This window comes from Scyliorhinus canicula, chromosome 9, assembly GCF_902713615.1.
Source record: "Scyliorhinus canicula chromosome 9, sScyCan1.1, whole genome shotgun sequence".
Lineage (NCBI taxonomy): Eukaryota > Metazoa > Chordata > Chondrichthyes > Carcharhiniformes > Scyliorhinidae > Scyliorhinus > Scyliorhinus canicula.
This window is the reverse complement of record NC_052154.1, coordinates 88,041,989-88,061,484: the sequence shown is the minus strand read 5'-3', so window position 1 is coordinate 88,061,484 and position 19,496 is coordinate 88,041,989. Positions and strand designations below refer to the sequence as shown.

The window sequence follows — 19,496 nt, the reverse complement described above, 5'->3', positions numbered from 1 at the left end:
CCAGCCCTTCTCTTCGCCACCCTCCGCGCTCCAGTCCTGATAGATCCTGATCTCAGCATTCTCCCACTTGCTGCTCCTTTCCTTCTTCGCCCATCTCAGCACACACTCACTGTCAACGAAGCGGTGAAAACGGACCAGCACCGCCCTAGGCGGCTCATTCGGCTTGGGCTTCCTCAACAGCACTCGATGGTCACCCTCCAGCTCCAAGGGTCCCTGGAACGACCCCACGCCCATTAACGAGTTCAGCATCACAGCCACGTAGGCCCCCAAATCCGAACCTTACAGCCCCTCCGGAAGGCCCAGAATCCGCAGGTTCTTCCGACGGGAGCGGTTCTCCATCTCTTCCATCCTCACTAGCTACTTCTTGTGGAGCGCCTCGTGCAACTCCACCTTCACTGCCAGGCCCAGGAGTTCGTCCTCGCTCTCCGAGGCCTTTTGCCGTAGCTCTCGGATCTCTGCACCATGAGCCGTCTGAGTCGCCATGAGCTTGTCCACCGAGGCCTTAAACGGTTCCAGGATCTCAGCCTTCAACTCTCTGAAGCTGCTCCTGCGCCCACTGCCGCCACGCTGCCGGTTCCCTGCCCGCCGCCATCTTGCTTTTCCTGCCTCGCACCTTTCTCTGCTCCAAAGCCGATTTTTTTGACCACTCCTGGTCCAGTCCATCCACCGGCAGATAAGCACAGTGGATGTGTTCCCACGCGGGGAAAAGTCCAATCAGCACCGCTACGGGCCCTTAAAAGAGCCAAAAATAGCGGGAGCTACTGAACGTGCGGCTTAGATCCACATCACCGCAACCGGAAGTCCGGCTTCAATGAAGTTACTGTGAAAAGCCCCTAGTCGTGACATTCCGGCGCCTGTCCGGGAAGGCTGGTACGGGAATCGAACCGTGCTGCTGGCCTGCTTTAAAAGCCAGCGATTTAGCCCAGTGTGCTAAACCAACCCCTATTGGTCAGAGCCTTCTTGAAACACTCCTTTACAGATGTTTAACCATAGAAATCCAGTAATATTACTCAAAACAAAACTGCTGCTACGGCTTTAATGAAAAATGAAATGAAAATCGCCTATTGTCACGAGTAGGCTTCAATGAAGTTACTGTGAAAAGCCCCATTGTTCTTGGCACTTTTTTAAAACTTCCCAAATCTTTCCTATTTTCCCATTTTTGAGATCAAATAAAATTTAATAACCTCCTCGGTTGTTAAGAAAACTTTGCAAGCTGTAAAAGCCTTTTTATTCACCATTGAAATTTAACAGCTGAGAAAACTACATCCCTCTATCTCCTAATGTAAACTTCTAAACTTATTTACATATAAAACTACTTGACCGTAGCTTCATTTCAAATGTATGTATTTGACACCTTCACTCCTTTCATCCCTCAGCCTCCAGACACTGTCTCCATTAGTCTTTTGCTAGCTTAATTTACAAACGCTCTGCTTTCTTTATAGAATAACACAGTATTCCACAAAAATACAAAGCATCCATTCTCTCGCAGCCCCATGTAAAGTGAGACTTCTGTTTAATTTTAGTAATCGGAGACCTAGAGTTCCACACTCTGGAAAGTAACTAAGTAGCAAAGTAACTAATACTGTTGGATTTTGTTGGGTGAGGATATCAGGTGCTGTGGAGCAAAGGAGGGAAATTAGATTTGAGGTGCAGATCAACCATGATCTAACTTGAATGGATAACGCTCCTGAGCAGCTGAATGGCCTAATTCTGTTCCGATATTGTCAAGTTTTGTCATTCTTTTGCTTTTTATGTTGTCTCTGAAAAATGGTGCTGACTTGTTAAATTTCCTCTTATTTTTGCAGGTTTTGGAAATGCTGCAGAGGTTTAAGGATTCCAGCATTAAGCGTGAAAGGGAGGTTTTTAACTGTATGCTACGTAACCTCTTCGAGGAGTATCGCTTCTTCCCCCAGTACCCAGATAAGGAGCTGCACATCACTGCCTGCCTGTTTGGTGGAATTATCGAAAAGGGGCTGGTCACCTATATGGCATTGGGACTTGCACTGCGCTATGTTCTTGAGGCATTGCGCAAACCTTTTGACTCCAAGATGTACTACTTTGGTATTGCTGCACTAGACAGATTTAAAAATAGGTATGTTTTATTTAATTTTTTTCTGTATCAGAGTCTGGTTATGGGCAACTTCACTGAAGAAGAAAGTTGATCTGAACAGTGATATCAAGATTTGGGGCAACTTATTGTGAGTAGTGTGTTTCCTGTGGTGTTTAATCTGTTTCAGAACACATGCACAACACATACTTGCACAACACATATTTCACAGTTTTTCAAATTATGGAATTTGGTTATATCAAGAGCGTTTAAGTGCTATCCTTGCATATTTCAGGCCTGGTCTAAGATATTCTAGTGAAATTAATTTTGGTAATCTCAAACCAGGCCCTGGATATGAATCCATATTGCGCGTAATTTGATGTTAATATTGGTGGTCTTGTTCAGATGGGGAGGTGCTGGGGGTTGAAATACAAGTGTCATGCTGCAGTTGGGGGGGGGCGGTCATCATTTTTGAAGCATTATTAATGGACCTTGACTAAAGTGGCTTGATATATAAATTAGTTGCAAAAACTGCAGTTATGTTTCATTTATCAATACTTCATCAAACCCTTTTTTGAAAGTGCACATGCAAAACCCCTTTTCTGTTAGACGGCCAATCTTCTATCCATGCTTAATACACATGAAATTTTATTTTCCCCAATAACCTTTATGTCACCTAATGGAATGCTTTCTAGAAATCCAAGTGTAGCACATAAACACACACCACTTCATCCACGCGCATAATAAATTGGTTAAACATTATTTCCCTTGCACAATACGATGATCTCTCTTGCAGATTACCTCGAGTTTCTCTTAAATGCTCAGGTGTGACCTCCTTAATTATCGATTCGAACACCTTCCCCACGATAGATGTCCAGCTAACTGGTCCGTAGTTTTGATTTACAGCTATTGCTGGAATGTTTTTGTATCTTTTATAGTGAAGACAGCAGCCAGAGGACTGGATGTGGTCCCACTATTGTGAAAGGTTGTAGAGCTAAGCCAAGGAACTACAAATCAGTGAGTCTCATGTCTGTAGTAGGGCAACTTTTGGGAGGAAATTCCGGAGGAGAGAATCTATCTCCACTTGAAGAGGCACGGTTTGATCAGGAATCGTCACCATGGCTTTGTCAGAGGGATGTCATCCCTAACCAATTTGTATGAATTTTTTGAGCATGTGGCCAGGTGTGTAGATAAGGGTAGTGCAGTTGATGTAGTTTATATGGATTTCAGGCATGCCTTTGACAAGGTCCCACAAAAGAGACCTAGAAAGAAGGAAAATGCACATGGGATACAGAGTAACTTGATACGGTGGATTCAAAATTGGCTTGGCTATAGGAGACAGAGGGTGATAACAGACAGCTGCTTTAGTGACTGTAAGCCGGTGTCAGGTGGTGTACCAGAGGGATCTGTGCTGGTCCCCTATTGTTAGTTATCTATATAGATGACTATGTGGGGGGTAGGATCAGTACATTTATGGATAATGCAAAGATTGACCGGGTGGTTAACAGTGATGTTGAGTATCATGGATTGCAAGAAGATATAGACGGGATGGTCAAATGTGTAGAAAAGTTGCGGATGGAATTTAACCGTGAAAAGTGTGAGGTGATACACTTTGGAAGGAGTAACTTGGCAAGGATGTATTCAATGAATGAAATAACACTGGGAAGTTCCGAGAAACAAAGGAACCTTGGTGTGTTTGTCCATAGATCTCTGAAGGCAAAAGAGCAGGTTAATAGGGTGGTGAAAAAGGCACTTGCCTTTATTAATTGAGGCATAGATTACAAAAGGAGGGAGATCCTGTTGAAGTTGTATAGAACTTTGGTGAGGCCACAGCTGAGTAGCAATTCTGGTCGCCACATTACAGGAAGGATGTGATTGCACTGGAGGGGGTGCAGAGACGATTCACCAGGATGCTTCCTGGAATGGACCATTTAAGTTATGAAGAGAGGTTGGATAGGCTTGGGTTGTTTTAGCTGGAGCAGAGAGGACTGAGTGGCAACCTGATCGAGATGTAGAATATTATGAGGGGCATGGACAGGGTGGTGGGGAGCAGTTGTTCACCTCAGTTGAAGGGCCAGTTACGAGGGGTCACAGTCAAGGTGAAAGGTTTAGAGATTTGAGGAGAAACTTTTTTGCCCAGAGGTTGATGAAGGTTTGCAGTGCACTGCCTGGGAGGGTGATAGAGGTGGGTTGCCTCACATCCTGGATGATCACTTGGCACTTCATAACATTCAAGGCAATGGGCAATCGCTGGCAAATGGGATTAGATAGGCAGGTTAGGTGTCTTTCATGCATTGGTGCAAACTCAATGGATCAAAGGGCCTCTTTGCACTATTATTCTGTGAAAATATTTGTTCATTTCACCTGCTGGTTCCTTATTGTGGTAATTATTATGAACTCTCTATTGTCATTATCCAGAGGACCAACACTCGCTTTACTCTTTTCCCTTTTTAAATACCTGTAGAAATATTTTGCTATGTGTTTTTTACATTTTTAGCTAGCTTCCTCTCGTACTATATTAATCTTTTGTCATTCTGTGCTGTTCTTTATATTCTGACCAATCATCTGAGCTGCCACTCATCTTTGTGCAGTTATGTGCTTCTTCCTTAAGCTTGATGCTTTCTTTAACTATTATTAACCACAGATGGTGTGTCCTTCCCTTGGAATTTTTCATTATAGTAGGAATAAACAGGGCAGCACGGCGCCAAGGTCCGAGGTTCGATCCCGGCTCTGGGTCACTGTCCATGTGGAGTTTGCATATTCACCCCGTGTTTGCGTGGGTTTCACCCCCACAACCCAAAGATATGCGGCGAGGTGGATTAGCCACACTAAATTGCCCCTTAATTGGAAAAATAAATTGGGTACTCTAAATTTATTTTAAAAAATAGTAGGAATAAACATATTGAGTATTCTGAAATTATTAAAGTTGAGATTGTGGAGTACCTGGAAGTGCATGATAAAATTGGACCCAGTCAGCACAGCTTCATCAAGGGGAGGTCATGTCTGATAAATCTGTTTGAATTATTTGAGGATGTAACAAGGAAGTTAACCAAAGGAGAAAGTGAAAATTCTAAATGCCTCAATAAAACTTTTTCTAAAAAAAAGGAGAACCAGCGGACGTTAATTATTTGGATTTCCAGAAGGCCTTTGACAAGGTGCCGTATAGGTCCCCTGCTGTTCAGGGTAAGATACTGGTATGGATAGAGGATTGGTTGACTGGCAGAAGGCAGAGAGAGTGTGGATGAAGGGGTCTTTTTCAGGATGGCAGCCGGTGACGAGTGGTGTGCCTCCGGTCGGTATTGGGACCACAACTTTTCACAATATATATTAATGATCTGGAAGAAGAAACTGCGGAAACTGTTACTAAGTTTGCAGATGATGCAAAGATCTGTAGAGTGACAGATAGTGTTGAGGAAGCAGGGGAGCTACAGCAGAACTTGGGCAGGCTAGGAGAGTGGACAAAGAAGTGGCAGATGGAATACAATGTGTGAGGTTATGCACTTTGGTAGGGAGAATAGAGGCATTGACTATTTTCTAATTGGGAAAGGTGTAGGAAATCAGAAGCACAAAGGGGCTTAGGAGTCCGAGTTCAAGATTCTCATAAGGTTAATGTGAAGATTCAGTCAGCAGTTAGGAAGGCAAATGCAATGTTAGCATTCATGTCGAGAGGGCTGGAATACAAGAGCAGAGATGTACTTCTGAGGTTATAAGGCTCTGGTCAGACCCCATTCGGAATATTGAGAGAAGTTTTGGGCCCTGTATCGAAGGAAGGATGTGATGGCCTTGGAAAGGGGCCAGAGGAGGTTCACAAGAATAATCCATGGAATGTAAAACTTGTCATATGAGGCGCAGTTCAGGACTCGGGGTCGGTACCGAACCCTGTGGCACCCCACTAGTTACATCTTGCCATCCAGAAAAAAACCATTTGTCCCGACTCTGTCTTCTGTCCAGCAGCCAGTCTTCTATCCAAGTTAATAAGTTACCCCTAATCCCATGTGATCTGACCTTGTTAATTAACCTTCTCTGCAGCCCCTTATCAAATGTCTTCAGGAAGTCGAGATAAACTACATCCACAGGATCCCCATTATCCACTTTCCTTGTTACATCTTCGAAGAACTCTAGCAAAAACCGTACTGAGTCTGATGGATAGCAAATGTCCTGATATTATTTCCTTGATAATGGATTCTAACAATTTCCAACAACAGATGTTAAACTAACCTGGTCTGTAATTTCCCACATTCTGTCTCCCTTTTTGAATAAGACGTTACGTCAACATTTTCCAACCTATTGGCAGGGGGATGGGAAACGATGCAGGAAGTTGGAAGGTAGTAAAACAGGGACAGAAGCAAAAGGAAGTAAGGGGGAAAGTGCAAGGCAGAGAAGACATAGTCAAAAATCAAAAAGGGCGACAGTACAAGGTACAGTGACTGAGGGGAGCTCAGTGAATAGGCCCAGTAATACTAAAAGGAGTAAAACTGGAGATGCTAAGATTCAAAACAGAGGTAAAAAAACCAACATAAGTGTACTTTACCTGAATGCTCGTAGTATTTGGAATAAAGTAAATGAGTTGATGGCGCAAATCATCGTGAATGACTATGATTTAGTGGCCATTACTGAAACATGGTTAAAGGATGGTCACGTCTGGGAGTTAAATATCCAAGGGTATCAAACTATTCGGAAGGACAGAGTGGATGGTAAGGGAGGTGGTGTAGCTCTGTTATTTAAGGATGACATCCAGCAATAGTTAGGGTTGATATCGGTGCTATGGAGGATAAGGTTGAATCCATTTGGGTGGAAATCAGGAATAGTAAGGCGAAAAAGTCACTGATATGAGTAGTCTATCGGCCACCAAATAGTAACATTATGGTGGGGCATGCAATAAACAAAGGGATAACTGATGCATGTAGAAATGGTACAGCAGTTATCATGGGGGATTTTAATCTACATGTCGATTGGTTTAACCAGGTCGGTCAAGGCAACCTTGAGGAGGAGTTTATAGAATGTATTCGCGATAGTTTCCTAGAACAGTATGTAATGGAACCTACGAGAGAACAAGCGGTCCTAGATCTTGTACTGTGTAATGAAACAGGATTGATTCATGATCTCATAGTTATGGATCCTCTCGGAAGGAGCGATCACAATATGGTGGAATTTAAATACAGATGGAGGGTGAGAAGGTAAAATCAAATACTAGTGTTTTGTGTTTCAGCAAAGGAGATTTACAATGGGATGAGAGAAGAACTAGCTAAGGTAGACTGGGAGCAAAGACTTTATGGTGGAACAGTGGAGAACCTTCCAAGCGATTTTTCACAGTGCTCAGCAAAGGTTTATACCCACAAAAAGGAAGGACGGTAGAAAGAGGGAAAATCGACCGTGAATATCTAAGGAAATAAGGGGGAGTATCAAATTGAAGGAAAGAGCATACAAAGTGGCAAAGATTGGTGGGAGACTAGAGGACTGGGAAATATTTAAAGAGCAACAGAAAACTACTAAAAAAGCTATAAAGAAGAGTAAGATAGAGTATGAGAGTAAACTTGCTCAGAATATAAAAACAGACAGCAAACGTTTTTACAAATATATAAAGCAAAAAAGAGTGGCTAAGGTAAATATTGGTCCTTTTAGAGGATGAGAAGGGAGTTTTAATAATGGGAGATGAGGAAATGGCTGAGGAACTGAACAGGTTTTTTGGATCAGTCTTCACAGTGGAAGACATAAATAACATGCCAGTGACTGATGGAAATGAGACTATGACAGGTGATGACCTTGAGAGGATTGTTATCACTAAGAGGTAGTGATGGGCAAGCTAATGGGGCTAAAGGTAGACAGGTCTCCTGGCCCTGATGGAATGCATCCCAGAGTGCTAAAAGAGATGGCTAGGGAAATTGCAGATGCACTAGTGATGATTTACCAAAATTCACTAGACTCTGGGGTGGTCCCGGTGGATTGGAAATTAGCAAACGTGACACCACTGTTTAAAAAAGGAGGTAGGCAGAGAGCAGGAAATTATAGGCCAGTGAGCTTAACGTCGGTAGTAGGGAAGATGCTGGAATCTATCATCAAGGAAGAAATAGCGAGGCATCTGGATAGAAATTGTCCCATTGGGCAGACGCAGCATGGGTTCATAAAGGGCCGGTCGTGCCTAACTAATTTAGTGAAACTTTTTGAGGACATTACCAGTGCAGTGGATAACGGCGAGCCAATGGATGTGGTATATCTGGATTTCCAGAAAGCTTTTGACAAGGTGCCACACAAAAGGCTGCTGCATAAGATAAAGATGCATGGCATTAAGGGCAATAGCATGGATAGAGGATTGGTTAAGTAATAGAAAGCAAAGAGTGGGGATTAATGGGTGCTTCTCTGGTTGGCGATCAGTAGCTAGTGGTGTCCCTCAGGGATCCGTGTTGGGCTCACAATTGTTCACAATCTACATAGATGATTTAGAGTTGGGGACCAAGGGCAATGTGTTCAAGTTTCAGATGACACTAAGATGAGTGGTAAAGCGAAAAGTGCAGAGGATACTGGAAGTCTGCAAAGGGATTTGGATAGGTTAAGTAAATGGGCTAGGGTCTGGCAAATGGAATACAATGTTGACAAATGTGAGGTTATCCATTTTGGTAGGAATAACAGCAAACGGGATTATTATTTAAACAATAAAATATTAAAGCATGCTGCTGTGCAGAGTGACCTGGGTGTGCTAGTGCATGAGTCACAGAAAGTTGGTTTACAGGTGCAACAGGTGATTAAGAAGGCAAATGGAATTTTGTCCTCCTTTGCTAGAGGGATGGAGATTAAGACTAGGGAGGTTATGCTGCAATTGTATAAGGTGTTAGTGAGGCCACACCTGGAGTATTGTGTTCAGTTTTGGTCTCCTTACTTGAGAAAAGACGTCATGGCACTGGAGGGTGTGCAGAGGAGATTCACGAGGTTAATCCCAGAGCTGAAGGGGTTGGATTACGAGGAGAGGTTGAGTAGACTGGGACTGTACTCGTTGGAATTTAGAAGGATGAGGGGGGATCTTATAGAATCATTTAAAATTATGAAGGGAATAGATAGGATAGATGCGGGCAGGTTGTTTCCACTGGCGGGTGAAAGCAGAACTAGGGGGCATAGCCTCAAAATAAGGGGAAGTAGATTTAGGACTGAGTTTAGGAGGAACTTCTTCACCCAAAGGGTTGTGAATCTATGGAATTCTTTGCCCAGTGAAGCAGCTGAGGCTCCTTCATTAAATGTTTTTAAGGTAAAGATCGATAGTTTTTGAAGAATAAAGGGATTAAGGGTTATGGTGTTCGAGACGGAAAGGAGCTGAGTCCACAAAAGATCAGCCATGATCTCATTGAATGGCGGAGCAGGCTTGAGGGGCCAGATGGCCTACTCCTCCTAGTTCTTATGTTCTGTGTCCAGGGAATGTTATAACATTCAACATTCTGAAATGACACCCTGCTACACTTGGACCCCACGCCCCGCCCAAAACAGGGAGAGACTAAGAGAATACGAGATGGACTTAATTGGGTTTTCAGTGCATTGACATAGTTTTACACCACAAAAGAGGCCCATCAGATCTGTGCCAACCATCAAGCACCTATCCATTCTAATCCCGTTTCCCACCATTTGGTCCGTAGCTATGTCTGCTCTGGTGTTTCAAGTGCTCATCTAAATGCTTAAATGTTGGGAGGATTCCCGCCTCTACCACCCCTCAGGCAGTGAGTTCCAGATTCCCACCACCCTGTAAGTGAAGTTTTCCAAATCCCCTCTAAATCTCGCGCCCCTTATCTTAAATTTATGCCCCCTAGTTATTGACCCCTCTGCCAGGGGAAAATGCTTTTTCCTATCTACCCTATCTTGTGTCCCTCCTTTTGTACGCCTCAATCATGCCTCCCAGCCTTCTCTGCACTAAGGAGAACACCCCAGCCTAACCAGCCCCTCTTCATAGCTGAAACGCTCAAGCCCAGGCAACATCCTGAGGAATCTCCTCTGCACCCTTTCTCGCACCATCACATCCTTCCTGTAGTGAGGCAACCAGAACTGGAAATAGTATTCCAGCTGTGGCTTAACAAGTGTTTTATAAAGCTTCATCATAACCCCCTGCATTTCTATCCCATGCCTCGGCCAATAAAGACAAGTACCATGTACTTTTAACCACCTTGTGTACCTGCCCTGCTGCCATCAGGGATCTTTGGCATGCACCACAAGGTCCCTCTGGTCCTTTGTACGTTAGTCTTAACATTCATTATGTATTCCTTTCCATGTTAGTCCTCCCAAAATACATTGCCTCTCACTTTACAGGGTTAAATTCCATTTGCCAATGTTATGCCCAACTGACCAAATATAGAAACGAACTGAGGACATATTACCCTAAATGCACATCCTTTGTTTAATCAGTTCTATTTGCAATAGTTCTCATGTTACAGTAGTGGAATTGTGAAGGTCAGTATTAGAATATTAGCGTGTGAAAAAAATTATTTATTCAGATTTCTTCCATGGTATTCTGGCATGTTACTGATGCCACTTTGGTGGTATTTGCCATTGGAATTGAGACTTGGAAATCCTCTTTGGTTTGTGAAGTATTTTCTTTGATGGTTGCTGTTGCATTTAAAAAAAGAAGCAGAATACTACGAACGTGTGAGAAATCTGAAATAAAAGCAGAAAATGTTGGAAATTCTCAGCCTCTGTGAGAAAGTTCTGGCCATCAATCCAATATGTTACCCCTGTTTCTCTCCATAGATGCTGCTGAATATTTGCACCATTTTCGGTTTTTGCTTAGACTATGTTTTGAGTAATAAAAGTTAAGATTTGCATTTTATAATCCCCAAGCATATGAACCATTCAATACTAAACTGGAGGTCTTTAAATATTAGGTTACATTTGCACAGGTAAAGTATAAATGCAAATAATTTTTACCGTATAATGGGTTTGTCAGAAACTCCTTTCCTCATCCACATAGCTGGGTGAGAGAAGGCACCCATCCAGTCCTGGATTAGAATAATTTTCACACTGGGCATTATTGCCCTTGAGGAGTAGGCCATTTGGCCCTCAAGCCTGTTCCACTGTTTAATCAAGGGTGTCACAGTGATTAGCGCTGTTCCCTCACGCCAGAGACCGGGTTCGATTCCGACCTCGGCTGAATGTGGAGTTTGCACATTCTTCCCATGTCTGCATGAATTTCCTCCGGTTTCTTCCGCAGTCCAAAGATTTGCTGGTTAGGTGGATTGTCTGTGCTAAATTGCCCCTAGGTTGGATTACGGGGGTGGGGTGGGGGATTGGGCCTAGGTCGGGTGCTCTTTCAGAGGTTCAGCCTTTTCAGAGTCCCAGAGTCTCTGCCCTTGTGACAAGAAAATTCTCCCCATCTCCATTTTAAATGGGCCACCTCTTATTTTTTAAGCAGTGACCCCTAGTTCTACATTCTTTGACAAGTGGAAACATCCTTTCCATATGCACCCTGTCAAGATCCCTCAGGACTGTGTGTTTCTTGTTTGTTATGAAAGGAAACTTTTAGACGACCTAACCTGAAGGTTTCATGGTTATCAAGGGGACTCATTAAGTTAGCTCAGGTAAATATATTGGTGAAGGCTTCAGTACTGTAAATTCTATGTCTATGTTTAAAATACCAATAGGAAATTGGTGTTGTAGTTATTGAATAATTTAGATGTGGGCAGTGCCGATGAGTTTAAGGGGCAGTTGGGTTTATTTCTGAAGAGAATGCATTATGTCGAGGCTTGGGGATGAAAGCCAGCACTACCCCATATTACTCTAATGGTCTCTGGTCTGATTATAGATTGAAGGACTATCCGCAGTATTGTCAGCACTTGGCTTCTATAGGCCACTTCCTACAGTTTCCTCATCATTTACAGGAGGTAAGTGGTGCTCTCATAATGGCTTGAATGTTTTTTGTAACCACATTGTGGTGATGCCTCGGCAGTTTTCATTCTGACATCTGTAACCAGCAAACTTCATGGGCATGGTGGTCTCAGCGGTTGAACCGACTTGCAAGTGTGACCTTTTTTTTGAGAGTTGTTTCTGCGATGGGCTAGAACCTGATTTTGATCAATATAAAAATGAAAAACTTAGGCTTTATTTCATTGCACAGTAGTATGTCCCCAAAACATTTTGTACTTGGAGGTAATTTGCTGTGCGCAGGAATTGTATGTTTCAGCATAGCAGCTAGCTTCCATTGATGTCAAAAATCCTTTTGAATTGGGTTTACTGTGAAACTAATGTCCTTTTGCTCTAGAGTGGGCTATTTGTGTCAGCTCTCCCCAGCCAATTTATTCCCTGATCACCTAAAAAGATGTTCTTTCCTGAAGTCCAGTTCTACAATAATCTTGCCCAATGGCTCGGTGGACTGTGGGCAGCATTGTAGGCAGGTCTTACCATGGCCTTGACTGATCTCCATGTGCTTCCAGAATGGGTCCCTAAATTGGGATCAGGACTGCCAGCTAATGTTTTTTCCCCCTTTTGTTCTCTGTTCAGCCCAGTGGTTCAGGGCAATTCTGGTGTCTACTACCACCACCCCTCATTCCCAAACTGAAATCCATTAAACCTAAGGCCTAGAATTAAAATCAGGACCCAGATAGATAGCTTGTTTCTACCTGCAGGAGTGTTTTGACTTTGTGACCTCCGGAGAGTTTTGTGAATTATAAGTCTCTATTTGTTGAAACCAGAGGGCAATGGTTTCTGATTTTTTTTTATCATCAAAAACATTGACTTTGGAGGTACATTGCAGTAACTTTACATCAATTAAAAATAACGTGTTACTATTCATTTTCAATCATTTCTATTTGTTCCAGTACATTGAGTACGGCCAGCAGTCCAGAGACCCTCCTGTGAAAATGCAAGGTAGCATTACAACCCCTGGCAGTATTGCATTGGCCCAGGCTCAGGCCCAAGCACAGGCTCAGAATAAGACCCCCCTCACCAGACAAGTCAGCGCCATTGTAACCACGTCCACAACCACTACCGTGACCAAAGCCACTACAGTTACCAGGCCGACTGGAGTGAGCTTTAAGAAAGATGTACCTGTGAGTAATATCATTGTTTTCCACTGGAGCGATTTCAAAGTAATGTTAAAAGCAAAATACTGTGGATAGTGGAAATCTGAAATTAAAACACACAGTGCTGGAAGAACCCAGGTCTGGCAGCATCTGTGGAGAGACAGAGTTAACATTTCTAGTCGAGTCTGTATAACTCTTCAGGGCTCTGAAAAAAACAAGTCATATGGACTTGAAACATTAACTATGCTTCTCTCAACAGATGTTACTGCACCTGCTCAGCTTTTCCAGCATTGTCTATTCAAAATAATGTTTTACTTTCAGAAACTTAGTTTGCTCTCTGCGTTTGGATTTTTCAGATTGTTCTCGTGTTTATAATTGGCTACTTAATACTGAAATAAATATTGTAAGCATTGAGCAGTAACAATGGCTATTGTAAAATATTTTCTCTGCAGTTTTTTAACTTCTATATTCATCACCTACCCATACTTGATGGAGGAGGAAGTTATTAATTTGCCACCTCTAGCTTTTAAAATATGTCATTAGATTTTAATTATCATTATCTTCGTATGATAATGGATTTCACAAGATTTGTGAACAGGGCATCTATAAGTGGCATCTAAGTAACTTCAAAAGGTTTTCATCAAACTTGATGTCTAATTGCCTCTTAATACTTGCATGCTAGAAATGTTGCTTTTATTGAGTGGTGTTCATGTAAATATTTCATACCTCAAGCTGAAAGCTGTATATTTATGCCTTTTTGAAGGATGTTTGCTCCCGGCCTATAGGTTTCTTGGAATGCCAGACCTGGTGCTTTTACGTTACCCTCTTCCTGTAAACAAGTGTCTGAAACGTAAACCAAAGTATCTAGATGTGTGACATAATATTCAGACTATATTGTACTGCAAATTCAAAATTTCAACTGAAACTGAACCATATAAATGGCAGAAACGAAGTACTCAAATCTATCTGATCTGATGTTTGTATGTCTGTATTTGTGATAGTTTAAAGCCCTCTGTGACTGATCTTCATATACTTGGGTATTTTGCGTCCTCGGTTTCTTTATTGAGGCATTTATAATTTTAACATTTTAAACAAAGAGATCCAACACGCAGAAAAACCCACAATAACATACCTAAACCCCCCCCTCAAAGTATAAACCCTAACTACTCATACATTGCATTTCTTATCTTTAGTGTTGTCACTTCCAGGCCCCACACCCCACTGACAGTAAATTTTCCTTGAAGAAGTCGATGAATGGCTGCCACCTCTGAGTGAACCCCTTAAGACGAATTTAATTTTCTCTAACCTAAGAAACCCTGCCATGTCACTGACCGAAACACCCGACTTTGGAGGCTCTGAGTCCCCCCCCCCATCCCGAAAGATTCTGTCTCCGGGCCACCAGGGAGGCAAAGGTTAAAAAGGCCACTCTTCTCTGCACCCCCCTCGGTTCCCAGATCTTCTAATGTTTGAAAGTTAATAAAAGGAAATGCAATAAATGATGGTTCTGCTACAGTAATGCTCATACCTTCTTGATGGTAATGTTGAACACTTTTTCAAATTTAACCTCTGACTTTGGCTGCCAACTCCTTCAAACCTACAGCACATGAATTGTTTATACCCATGGAGTTTTTTTTTCACTGGAGCAACAACCAATTTGTGTTCAAAGTACCAGTCTGCCAAAGGCTTTTATGTAATTCCATTGACAAAATGTATGTTACAGCAAAGTCCTCCTGTTTTATTTTTTTTAGCCCTCCATTAATACAACGAACATAGAAACATTGTTGGTGGCCACAGACCAGGCAGAGAGGATAGTGGAACCACCTGAGAATATTCAAGAAAAAGTGGCTTTTATCTTCAACAATCTCTCGCAGTCCAACATGACACAGAAGGTGGGTGTTCTGAGATGGTTTGTGGTGTAGCTGTGCCTGACGCACCATTTTTCCTTGCAGTGATATTCTTCTTCAGTCTTGGCTTTTGAAACAGCCTGTTTATATCACACCGCAGTTTCACTAGCAAATATGCTTCGAGCTAAATGTAACTTTGCTTTAGTTCTTTGTGGGGAGTATAACTGGAGATCATTTATTATAGAACATAGAACGATACAGCGCAGTACAGGCCCTTCGGCCCTCGATGATGCACCGGCATGGAAAAAAAACTGAAGGCCATCTAACCTACACTATGCCCTTATCATCCATATGTTTATCCAATAAATTTTTAAATGCCCTCAATGTTGGCGAGTTCACTACTGTTGCAGGTAGGGCATTCCACGGCCTCACCACTCTTTGCGTAAAAAACCCACCTCTGACCTCTGTCCTATATCTATTACCCCTCAATTTAAGGCTATGTCCCCTCGTGCTAGCCACCTCCATCCGCGGGAGAAGGCTCTCGCTGTCCACCCTATCTAACCCTCTGATCATTTTGTATGCCTCTATTAAGTCACCTCTTAACCTTCTTCTCTCTAACGAAAACAACCTCAAGTCCATCAGCCTTTCCTCATAAGATTTTCCCTCCATACCAGGCAAGCTACCAAGAAATCCAAAAGAGTGTTCAGAAGGAACTTGTTCAACCAAAGATTGGTGAAAATGTGGAACTTTCTACTGGGAGTGATCGAAACAAATAGTATAGATGCATTTTAAGGGAAATTAAAAGCCTGTGAGGGCGAAGGGAGGATTGTATAAGAGAATATGTGAAGAGGCCCGAGTGGAGCAGATTTACCGGGCCAAATGGCCTGTTAGTGTGTTACATATTCTATACAATCTTATGTCTTCAGTAACTACTAGAGTTGCATGTATACCAGCAGTAATGAACCAAATTTGCTGTCTGAGCGGTTGTGCATCAACCACTCAGTTCAGTGGCAGTGAGTACATTGGATCTGAGGATGCTACTGTTCAAAGCATAGCTGAAAATCACAAGCGTTGATGTCTACTGAATGATAGGTGTGTTGACGGTAAATGAATGCAAGTGGGCGGTCCAGTAAATAAGTCAAAACCGTACGGTGGGATAAATTACTGGAAATTGAAGACTATTTATGAGAATGATTTGAGTAATTAAATTAGGGAATAAATGAATTGCTCAAATGAAACGCTTACCAGGCATGACTGTTGACAATAGGCAATTCAGAGTGCATTAGGCTTCTGAATCTCCCAGGTATTTAATTCTCCAATGGATGTTCGTTGCGTTCTGCATTCAGCAGAACATTGTTCAAAGGATAATGATGGTTCTGGAAGCATAGACTTTATTTAATTCTGCATTCTGCCCCAGGAGAAAAAATAATATTGTACTGATATATCTAGTCAGTGTATTTACTGGACATTGCCGTATGTCCTATTTTTAGTGGATTGGCCTTCTGTGTTCCTAATGTCTCCAAGCAATTTCATCCCTGCAATTTGGGATCTTTATTATTTTCGATTTATTTTGGTCTCTGTTTTCCTTCCAAACTGCCAGTTTGGGAGGGGCAAGATAACAGTTTGCTTGTGGGACCTTACTGCATGCAATATAGATGCCAACGTTGCCTTAAAGAAAAGTCATATTTCAGTGATGTGAAAGGCCTTATGGTACAGATAGAAAGTGGCTATACAAATGCAATTCTTTACACTTGAGATAATTGCAATTAAATGTGTTGCATCACATTGTGCTTGTTCCACTCAGATATTGCAATTTGTCACTGTGGCACAGTGGCTAGCACTGTTGCTTCACAGCTCCAGGGTCCCAGGTTCGATTCCCGGCACACTGTCTGTGTGGAGTCTGCATGTTCCCCCGTATCTGCATGGGTTTCCTCCCACAGTTCAAAGACGTGCAGGTTAGGTGGATTGGCTATGTTAAATTGCCCTTCGTGTCCAAAAAGGTTAGGTGGAGTTACTGGGGTAAGGTAGAGGTGTGGGCTAGGGTAGGGTGCTCTTTCCAAGGGCCTGTGCAGACTTGATAGGCTGAAAGGCCTCCTTCTGCACTGTAAATCGTTTGATTTTGAATTGTGCAATTGTACAAACCATAAAGCGAATAATTGGTCTCAATTGATGACTTACGATTTCTAGGTGGTTTTTAATCACTTCTGGAATTTATTTTCAATTCATAAAATTAGCTTCCCTTTAATTTAATGCTGTCCACAAGATTGCAGCCCATAGACCCACAGCCAAGAATATGCAGTTTCTGCAGATAGGAAGTAATCATTCCAGGCCCACTGTTATCTTCCAAAAATCCTGATGGGACATTCAACAGCTGGGTTCTCTGGTGCCCACTAGAGATATGAAGCCTTTGAGGGGATTACATGTGGAGGAATGCTGCTTGGATACATGGCTAGATGAAGCAATATTCTTTAATACCATGTTTGGATTGAAGCAACGAATAACTGATGTACTTTTCTATTATGAAAGCCACAATTGTTCTTGCTTTGTGTCAATTTTTAATACTAATTGAAGTGAATTGTTTGATATCTAATTCAGCATTTTCTATATCACTAATTCTTTGCCCCTCTGAATCATTATTACTGATGTGTGTTCCTGGTGTTACAGGTGGAAGAGCTAAAAGAGACTGTGAAGGATGAATTTATGCCCTGGGTATCCCAGTATTTGGTCATGAAGAGAGTCAGCATTGAACCTAACTTTCACAGTCTCTACTCAAACTTTATGGACACGTTGAAGAATCCTGAGTTTAACAAAATGGTACTCACCGAGACATACAGAAACATCAAGGTAAAGAGAAATATGAGCAGATATCATTCACTGAAATGAGACATGAATTTCCTTTTTGAAGCTGCTAACGACAGTAAAAGCCAAGAGCATATGCCTGTTGACATATGCTTTCCTGTGTTTTCACCCCTCCAACTCTCGCTCCTCTCCGAAAAGAACACATCCATACGAGGTTACAGTTCCAGCGCATTGACAAATCGGCTACATGTGTGGACAGAAACGGTGGATGCCAGCAGCTTAGCTGTCACAGATGTGTCATTATGCCTGGACCAGACCCCAATTTATACTAGGAAACCGAACGAGACCCCAACAGTTTTTAATTTTGTAAACTGAGGAAAAGATACTTCGCTCCAGGAGTGATTCCACTGACACCTCAGGATCTTTTACATTAAAACAAACGTTATTAGTAACACAGAATTTACCCCATAGATTTGACATCTACGGGGGAGAAAAAAGCTTTTCAATTAACAGTTAAACGGTTCTTTTCTTTAAAAAAAGTCTTTGAGCTTATTCCCATCTATTTCTCAGTTTTCAATTAAGCAAAATGCACCCAGGTCAAATGGCACTTATTAATTCAGTTAATACTCAGTGGTTTACAGATTTATGCACAAAGTCCTTGGGAGAGAAGCTTTCAGAGGCCAGTCTGAGAAACGCACCTCCTTTCCTCAGAATTCAGAGCAGAACTGTATAAATGAAACTAAAAGGAACAAAGACAGGACTGGAAAAGGAAACTAAAAATAGATCCAACCTGTCCCATGAGTGGCATCGCATCCTCCCTAGTTGTTAACCCCTTAATCACAGCTTTAGCCGACATGTAATCTGGATACCTTAACCCAAGTGAATAATATATTTAAAAATTCCTACATTCATCACAGATTGCATAATTGAAATATCCAATCCTGTTCTCTAATGCCACACATTCGAGCACTTTCTGATCTGGGTCACTGGATAGATATTTAGTAGCAGGATCTCCTTCGTTCCCTCCCCCACTCACACCAAAACCAGTGCAATTCAGCAAGCTTATGCTTCCACTTTGGTTTCATTTTCTTTATGAAAAGCTGCAGCCTTTTGGTTTTAAAACGAACTCTCTTCAATTCTGAAGGTCCCAACTGTTGTACAGATTTATAGGCACACTGGCAACTCTGTAGTAACTCAACCCAAGTGACCAATCCTCCAGGTGTGGGCCTCAACAGGCTGCAGGTTAACTCCATTTTATTTGCCAGGGAGTGGTCAGGAGTGGAAGCTCTTGCTGATTTATTTATTTATTTATTTTTTGCTTCCTCGTGCCAGAACATATTTTGGTTGGTATTATATTCTGCACAGATCTAGCTGGTTGAGGCAAGAATCTTGATTGTATTGTTCAGTGAACTTACTCATTGAGTCAAGCAAGAGGCTTTGGAGCATTGTAATATGAATGGACTACTTCATAGTCGACAGAATTGATTGGATGGATTTTTCTCTGACCTGTCTATCATGTTATTGCTAACACTCGCCTGTTCTGCAGCGATTCACTTATATAAGCTTAATTACAACGAGTTATATTTTGCGGGGGGTGAAAGAAGAAGATACGGCTGTGTAATGTTGCCAAGATAAATTGTGGTGGAGTTACTGTTCATAATAGTGAATAAATATATAGTGAGTTTTAAACCCACGGTCTCTTATTACATGAAACTATATAAAGAGGACAACATTGATTAACTCCTGAATAGTGAGCGGCATGGTGGCCCAGTGGTTAGCGCTGCTGCCTATGGTGCTGAGGACCTGTGTTCGATCCCA

The 19,496-nt window shown here is 42.2% G+C and overlaps 1 protein-coding gene across 9 annotated transcripts in view; it reads left to right on the top strand.

Annotated features, from left to right (window-relative positions):
• Positions 1–19,496, top strand: part of cnot1 (CCR4-NOT transcription complex, subunit 1) — a 244,344-nt gene that overhangs the window by 149,159 nt on the left and 75,689 nt on the right. For all 9 annotated transcript variants that reach the window (XM_038807123.1, XM_038807130.1, XM_038807124.1 and 6 more), the window contains 5 exons: positions 1,806–2,092; positions 11,820–11,898; positions 12,832–13,062; positions 14,784–14,924; positions 17,544–17,723. In XM_038807123.1, the coding sequence (XP_038663051.1) occupies positions 1,806–2,092; positions 11,820–11,898; positions 12,832–13,062; positions 14,784–14,924; positions 17,544–17,723 (918 nt within the window). The remainder of the gene's footprint in view (positions 1–1,805; positions 2,093–11,819; positions 11,899–12,831; positions 13,063–14,783; positions 14,925–17,543; positions 17,724–19,496) is intronic.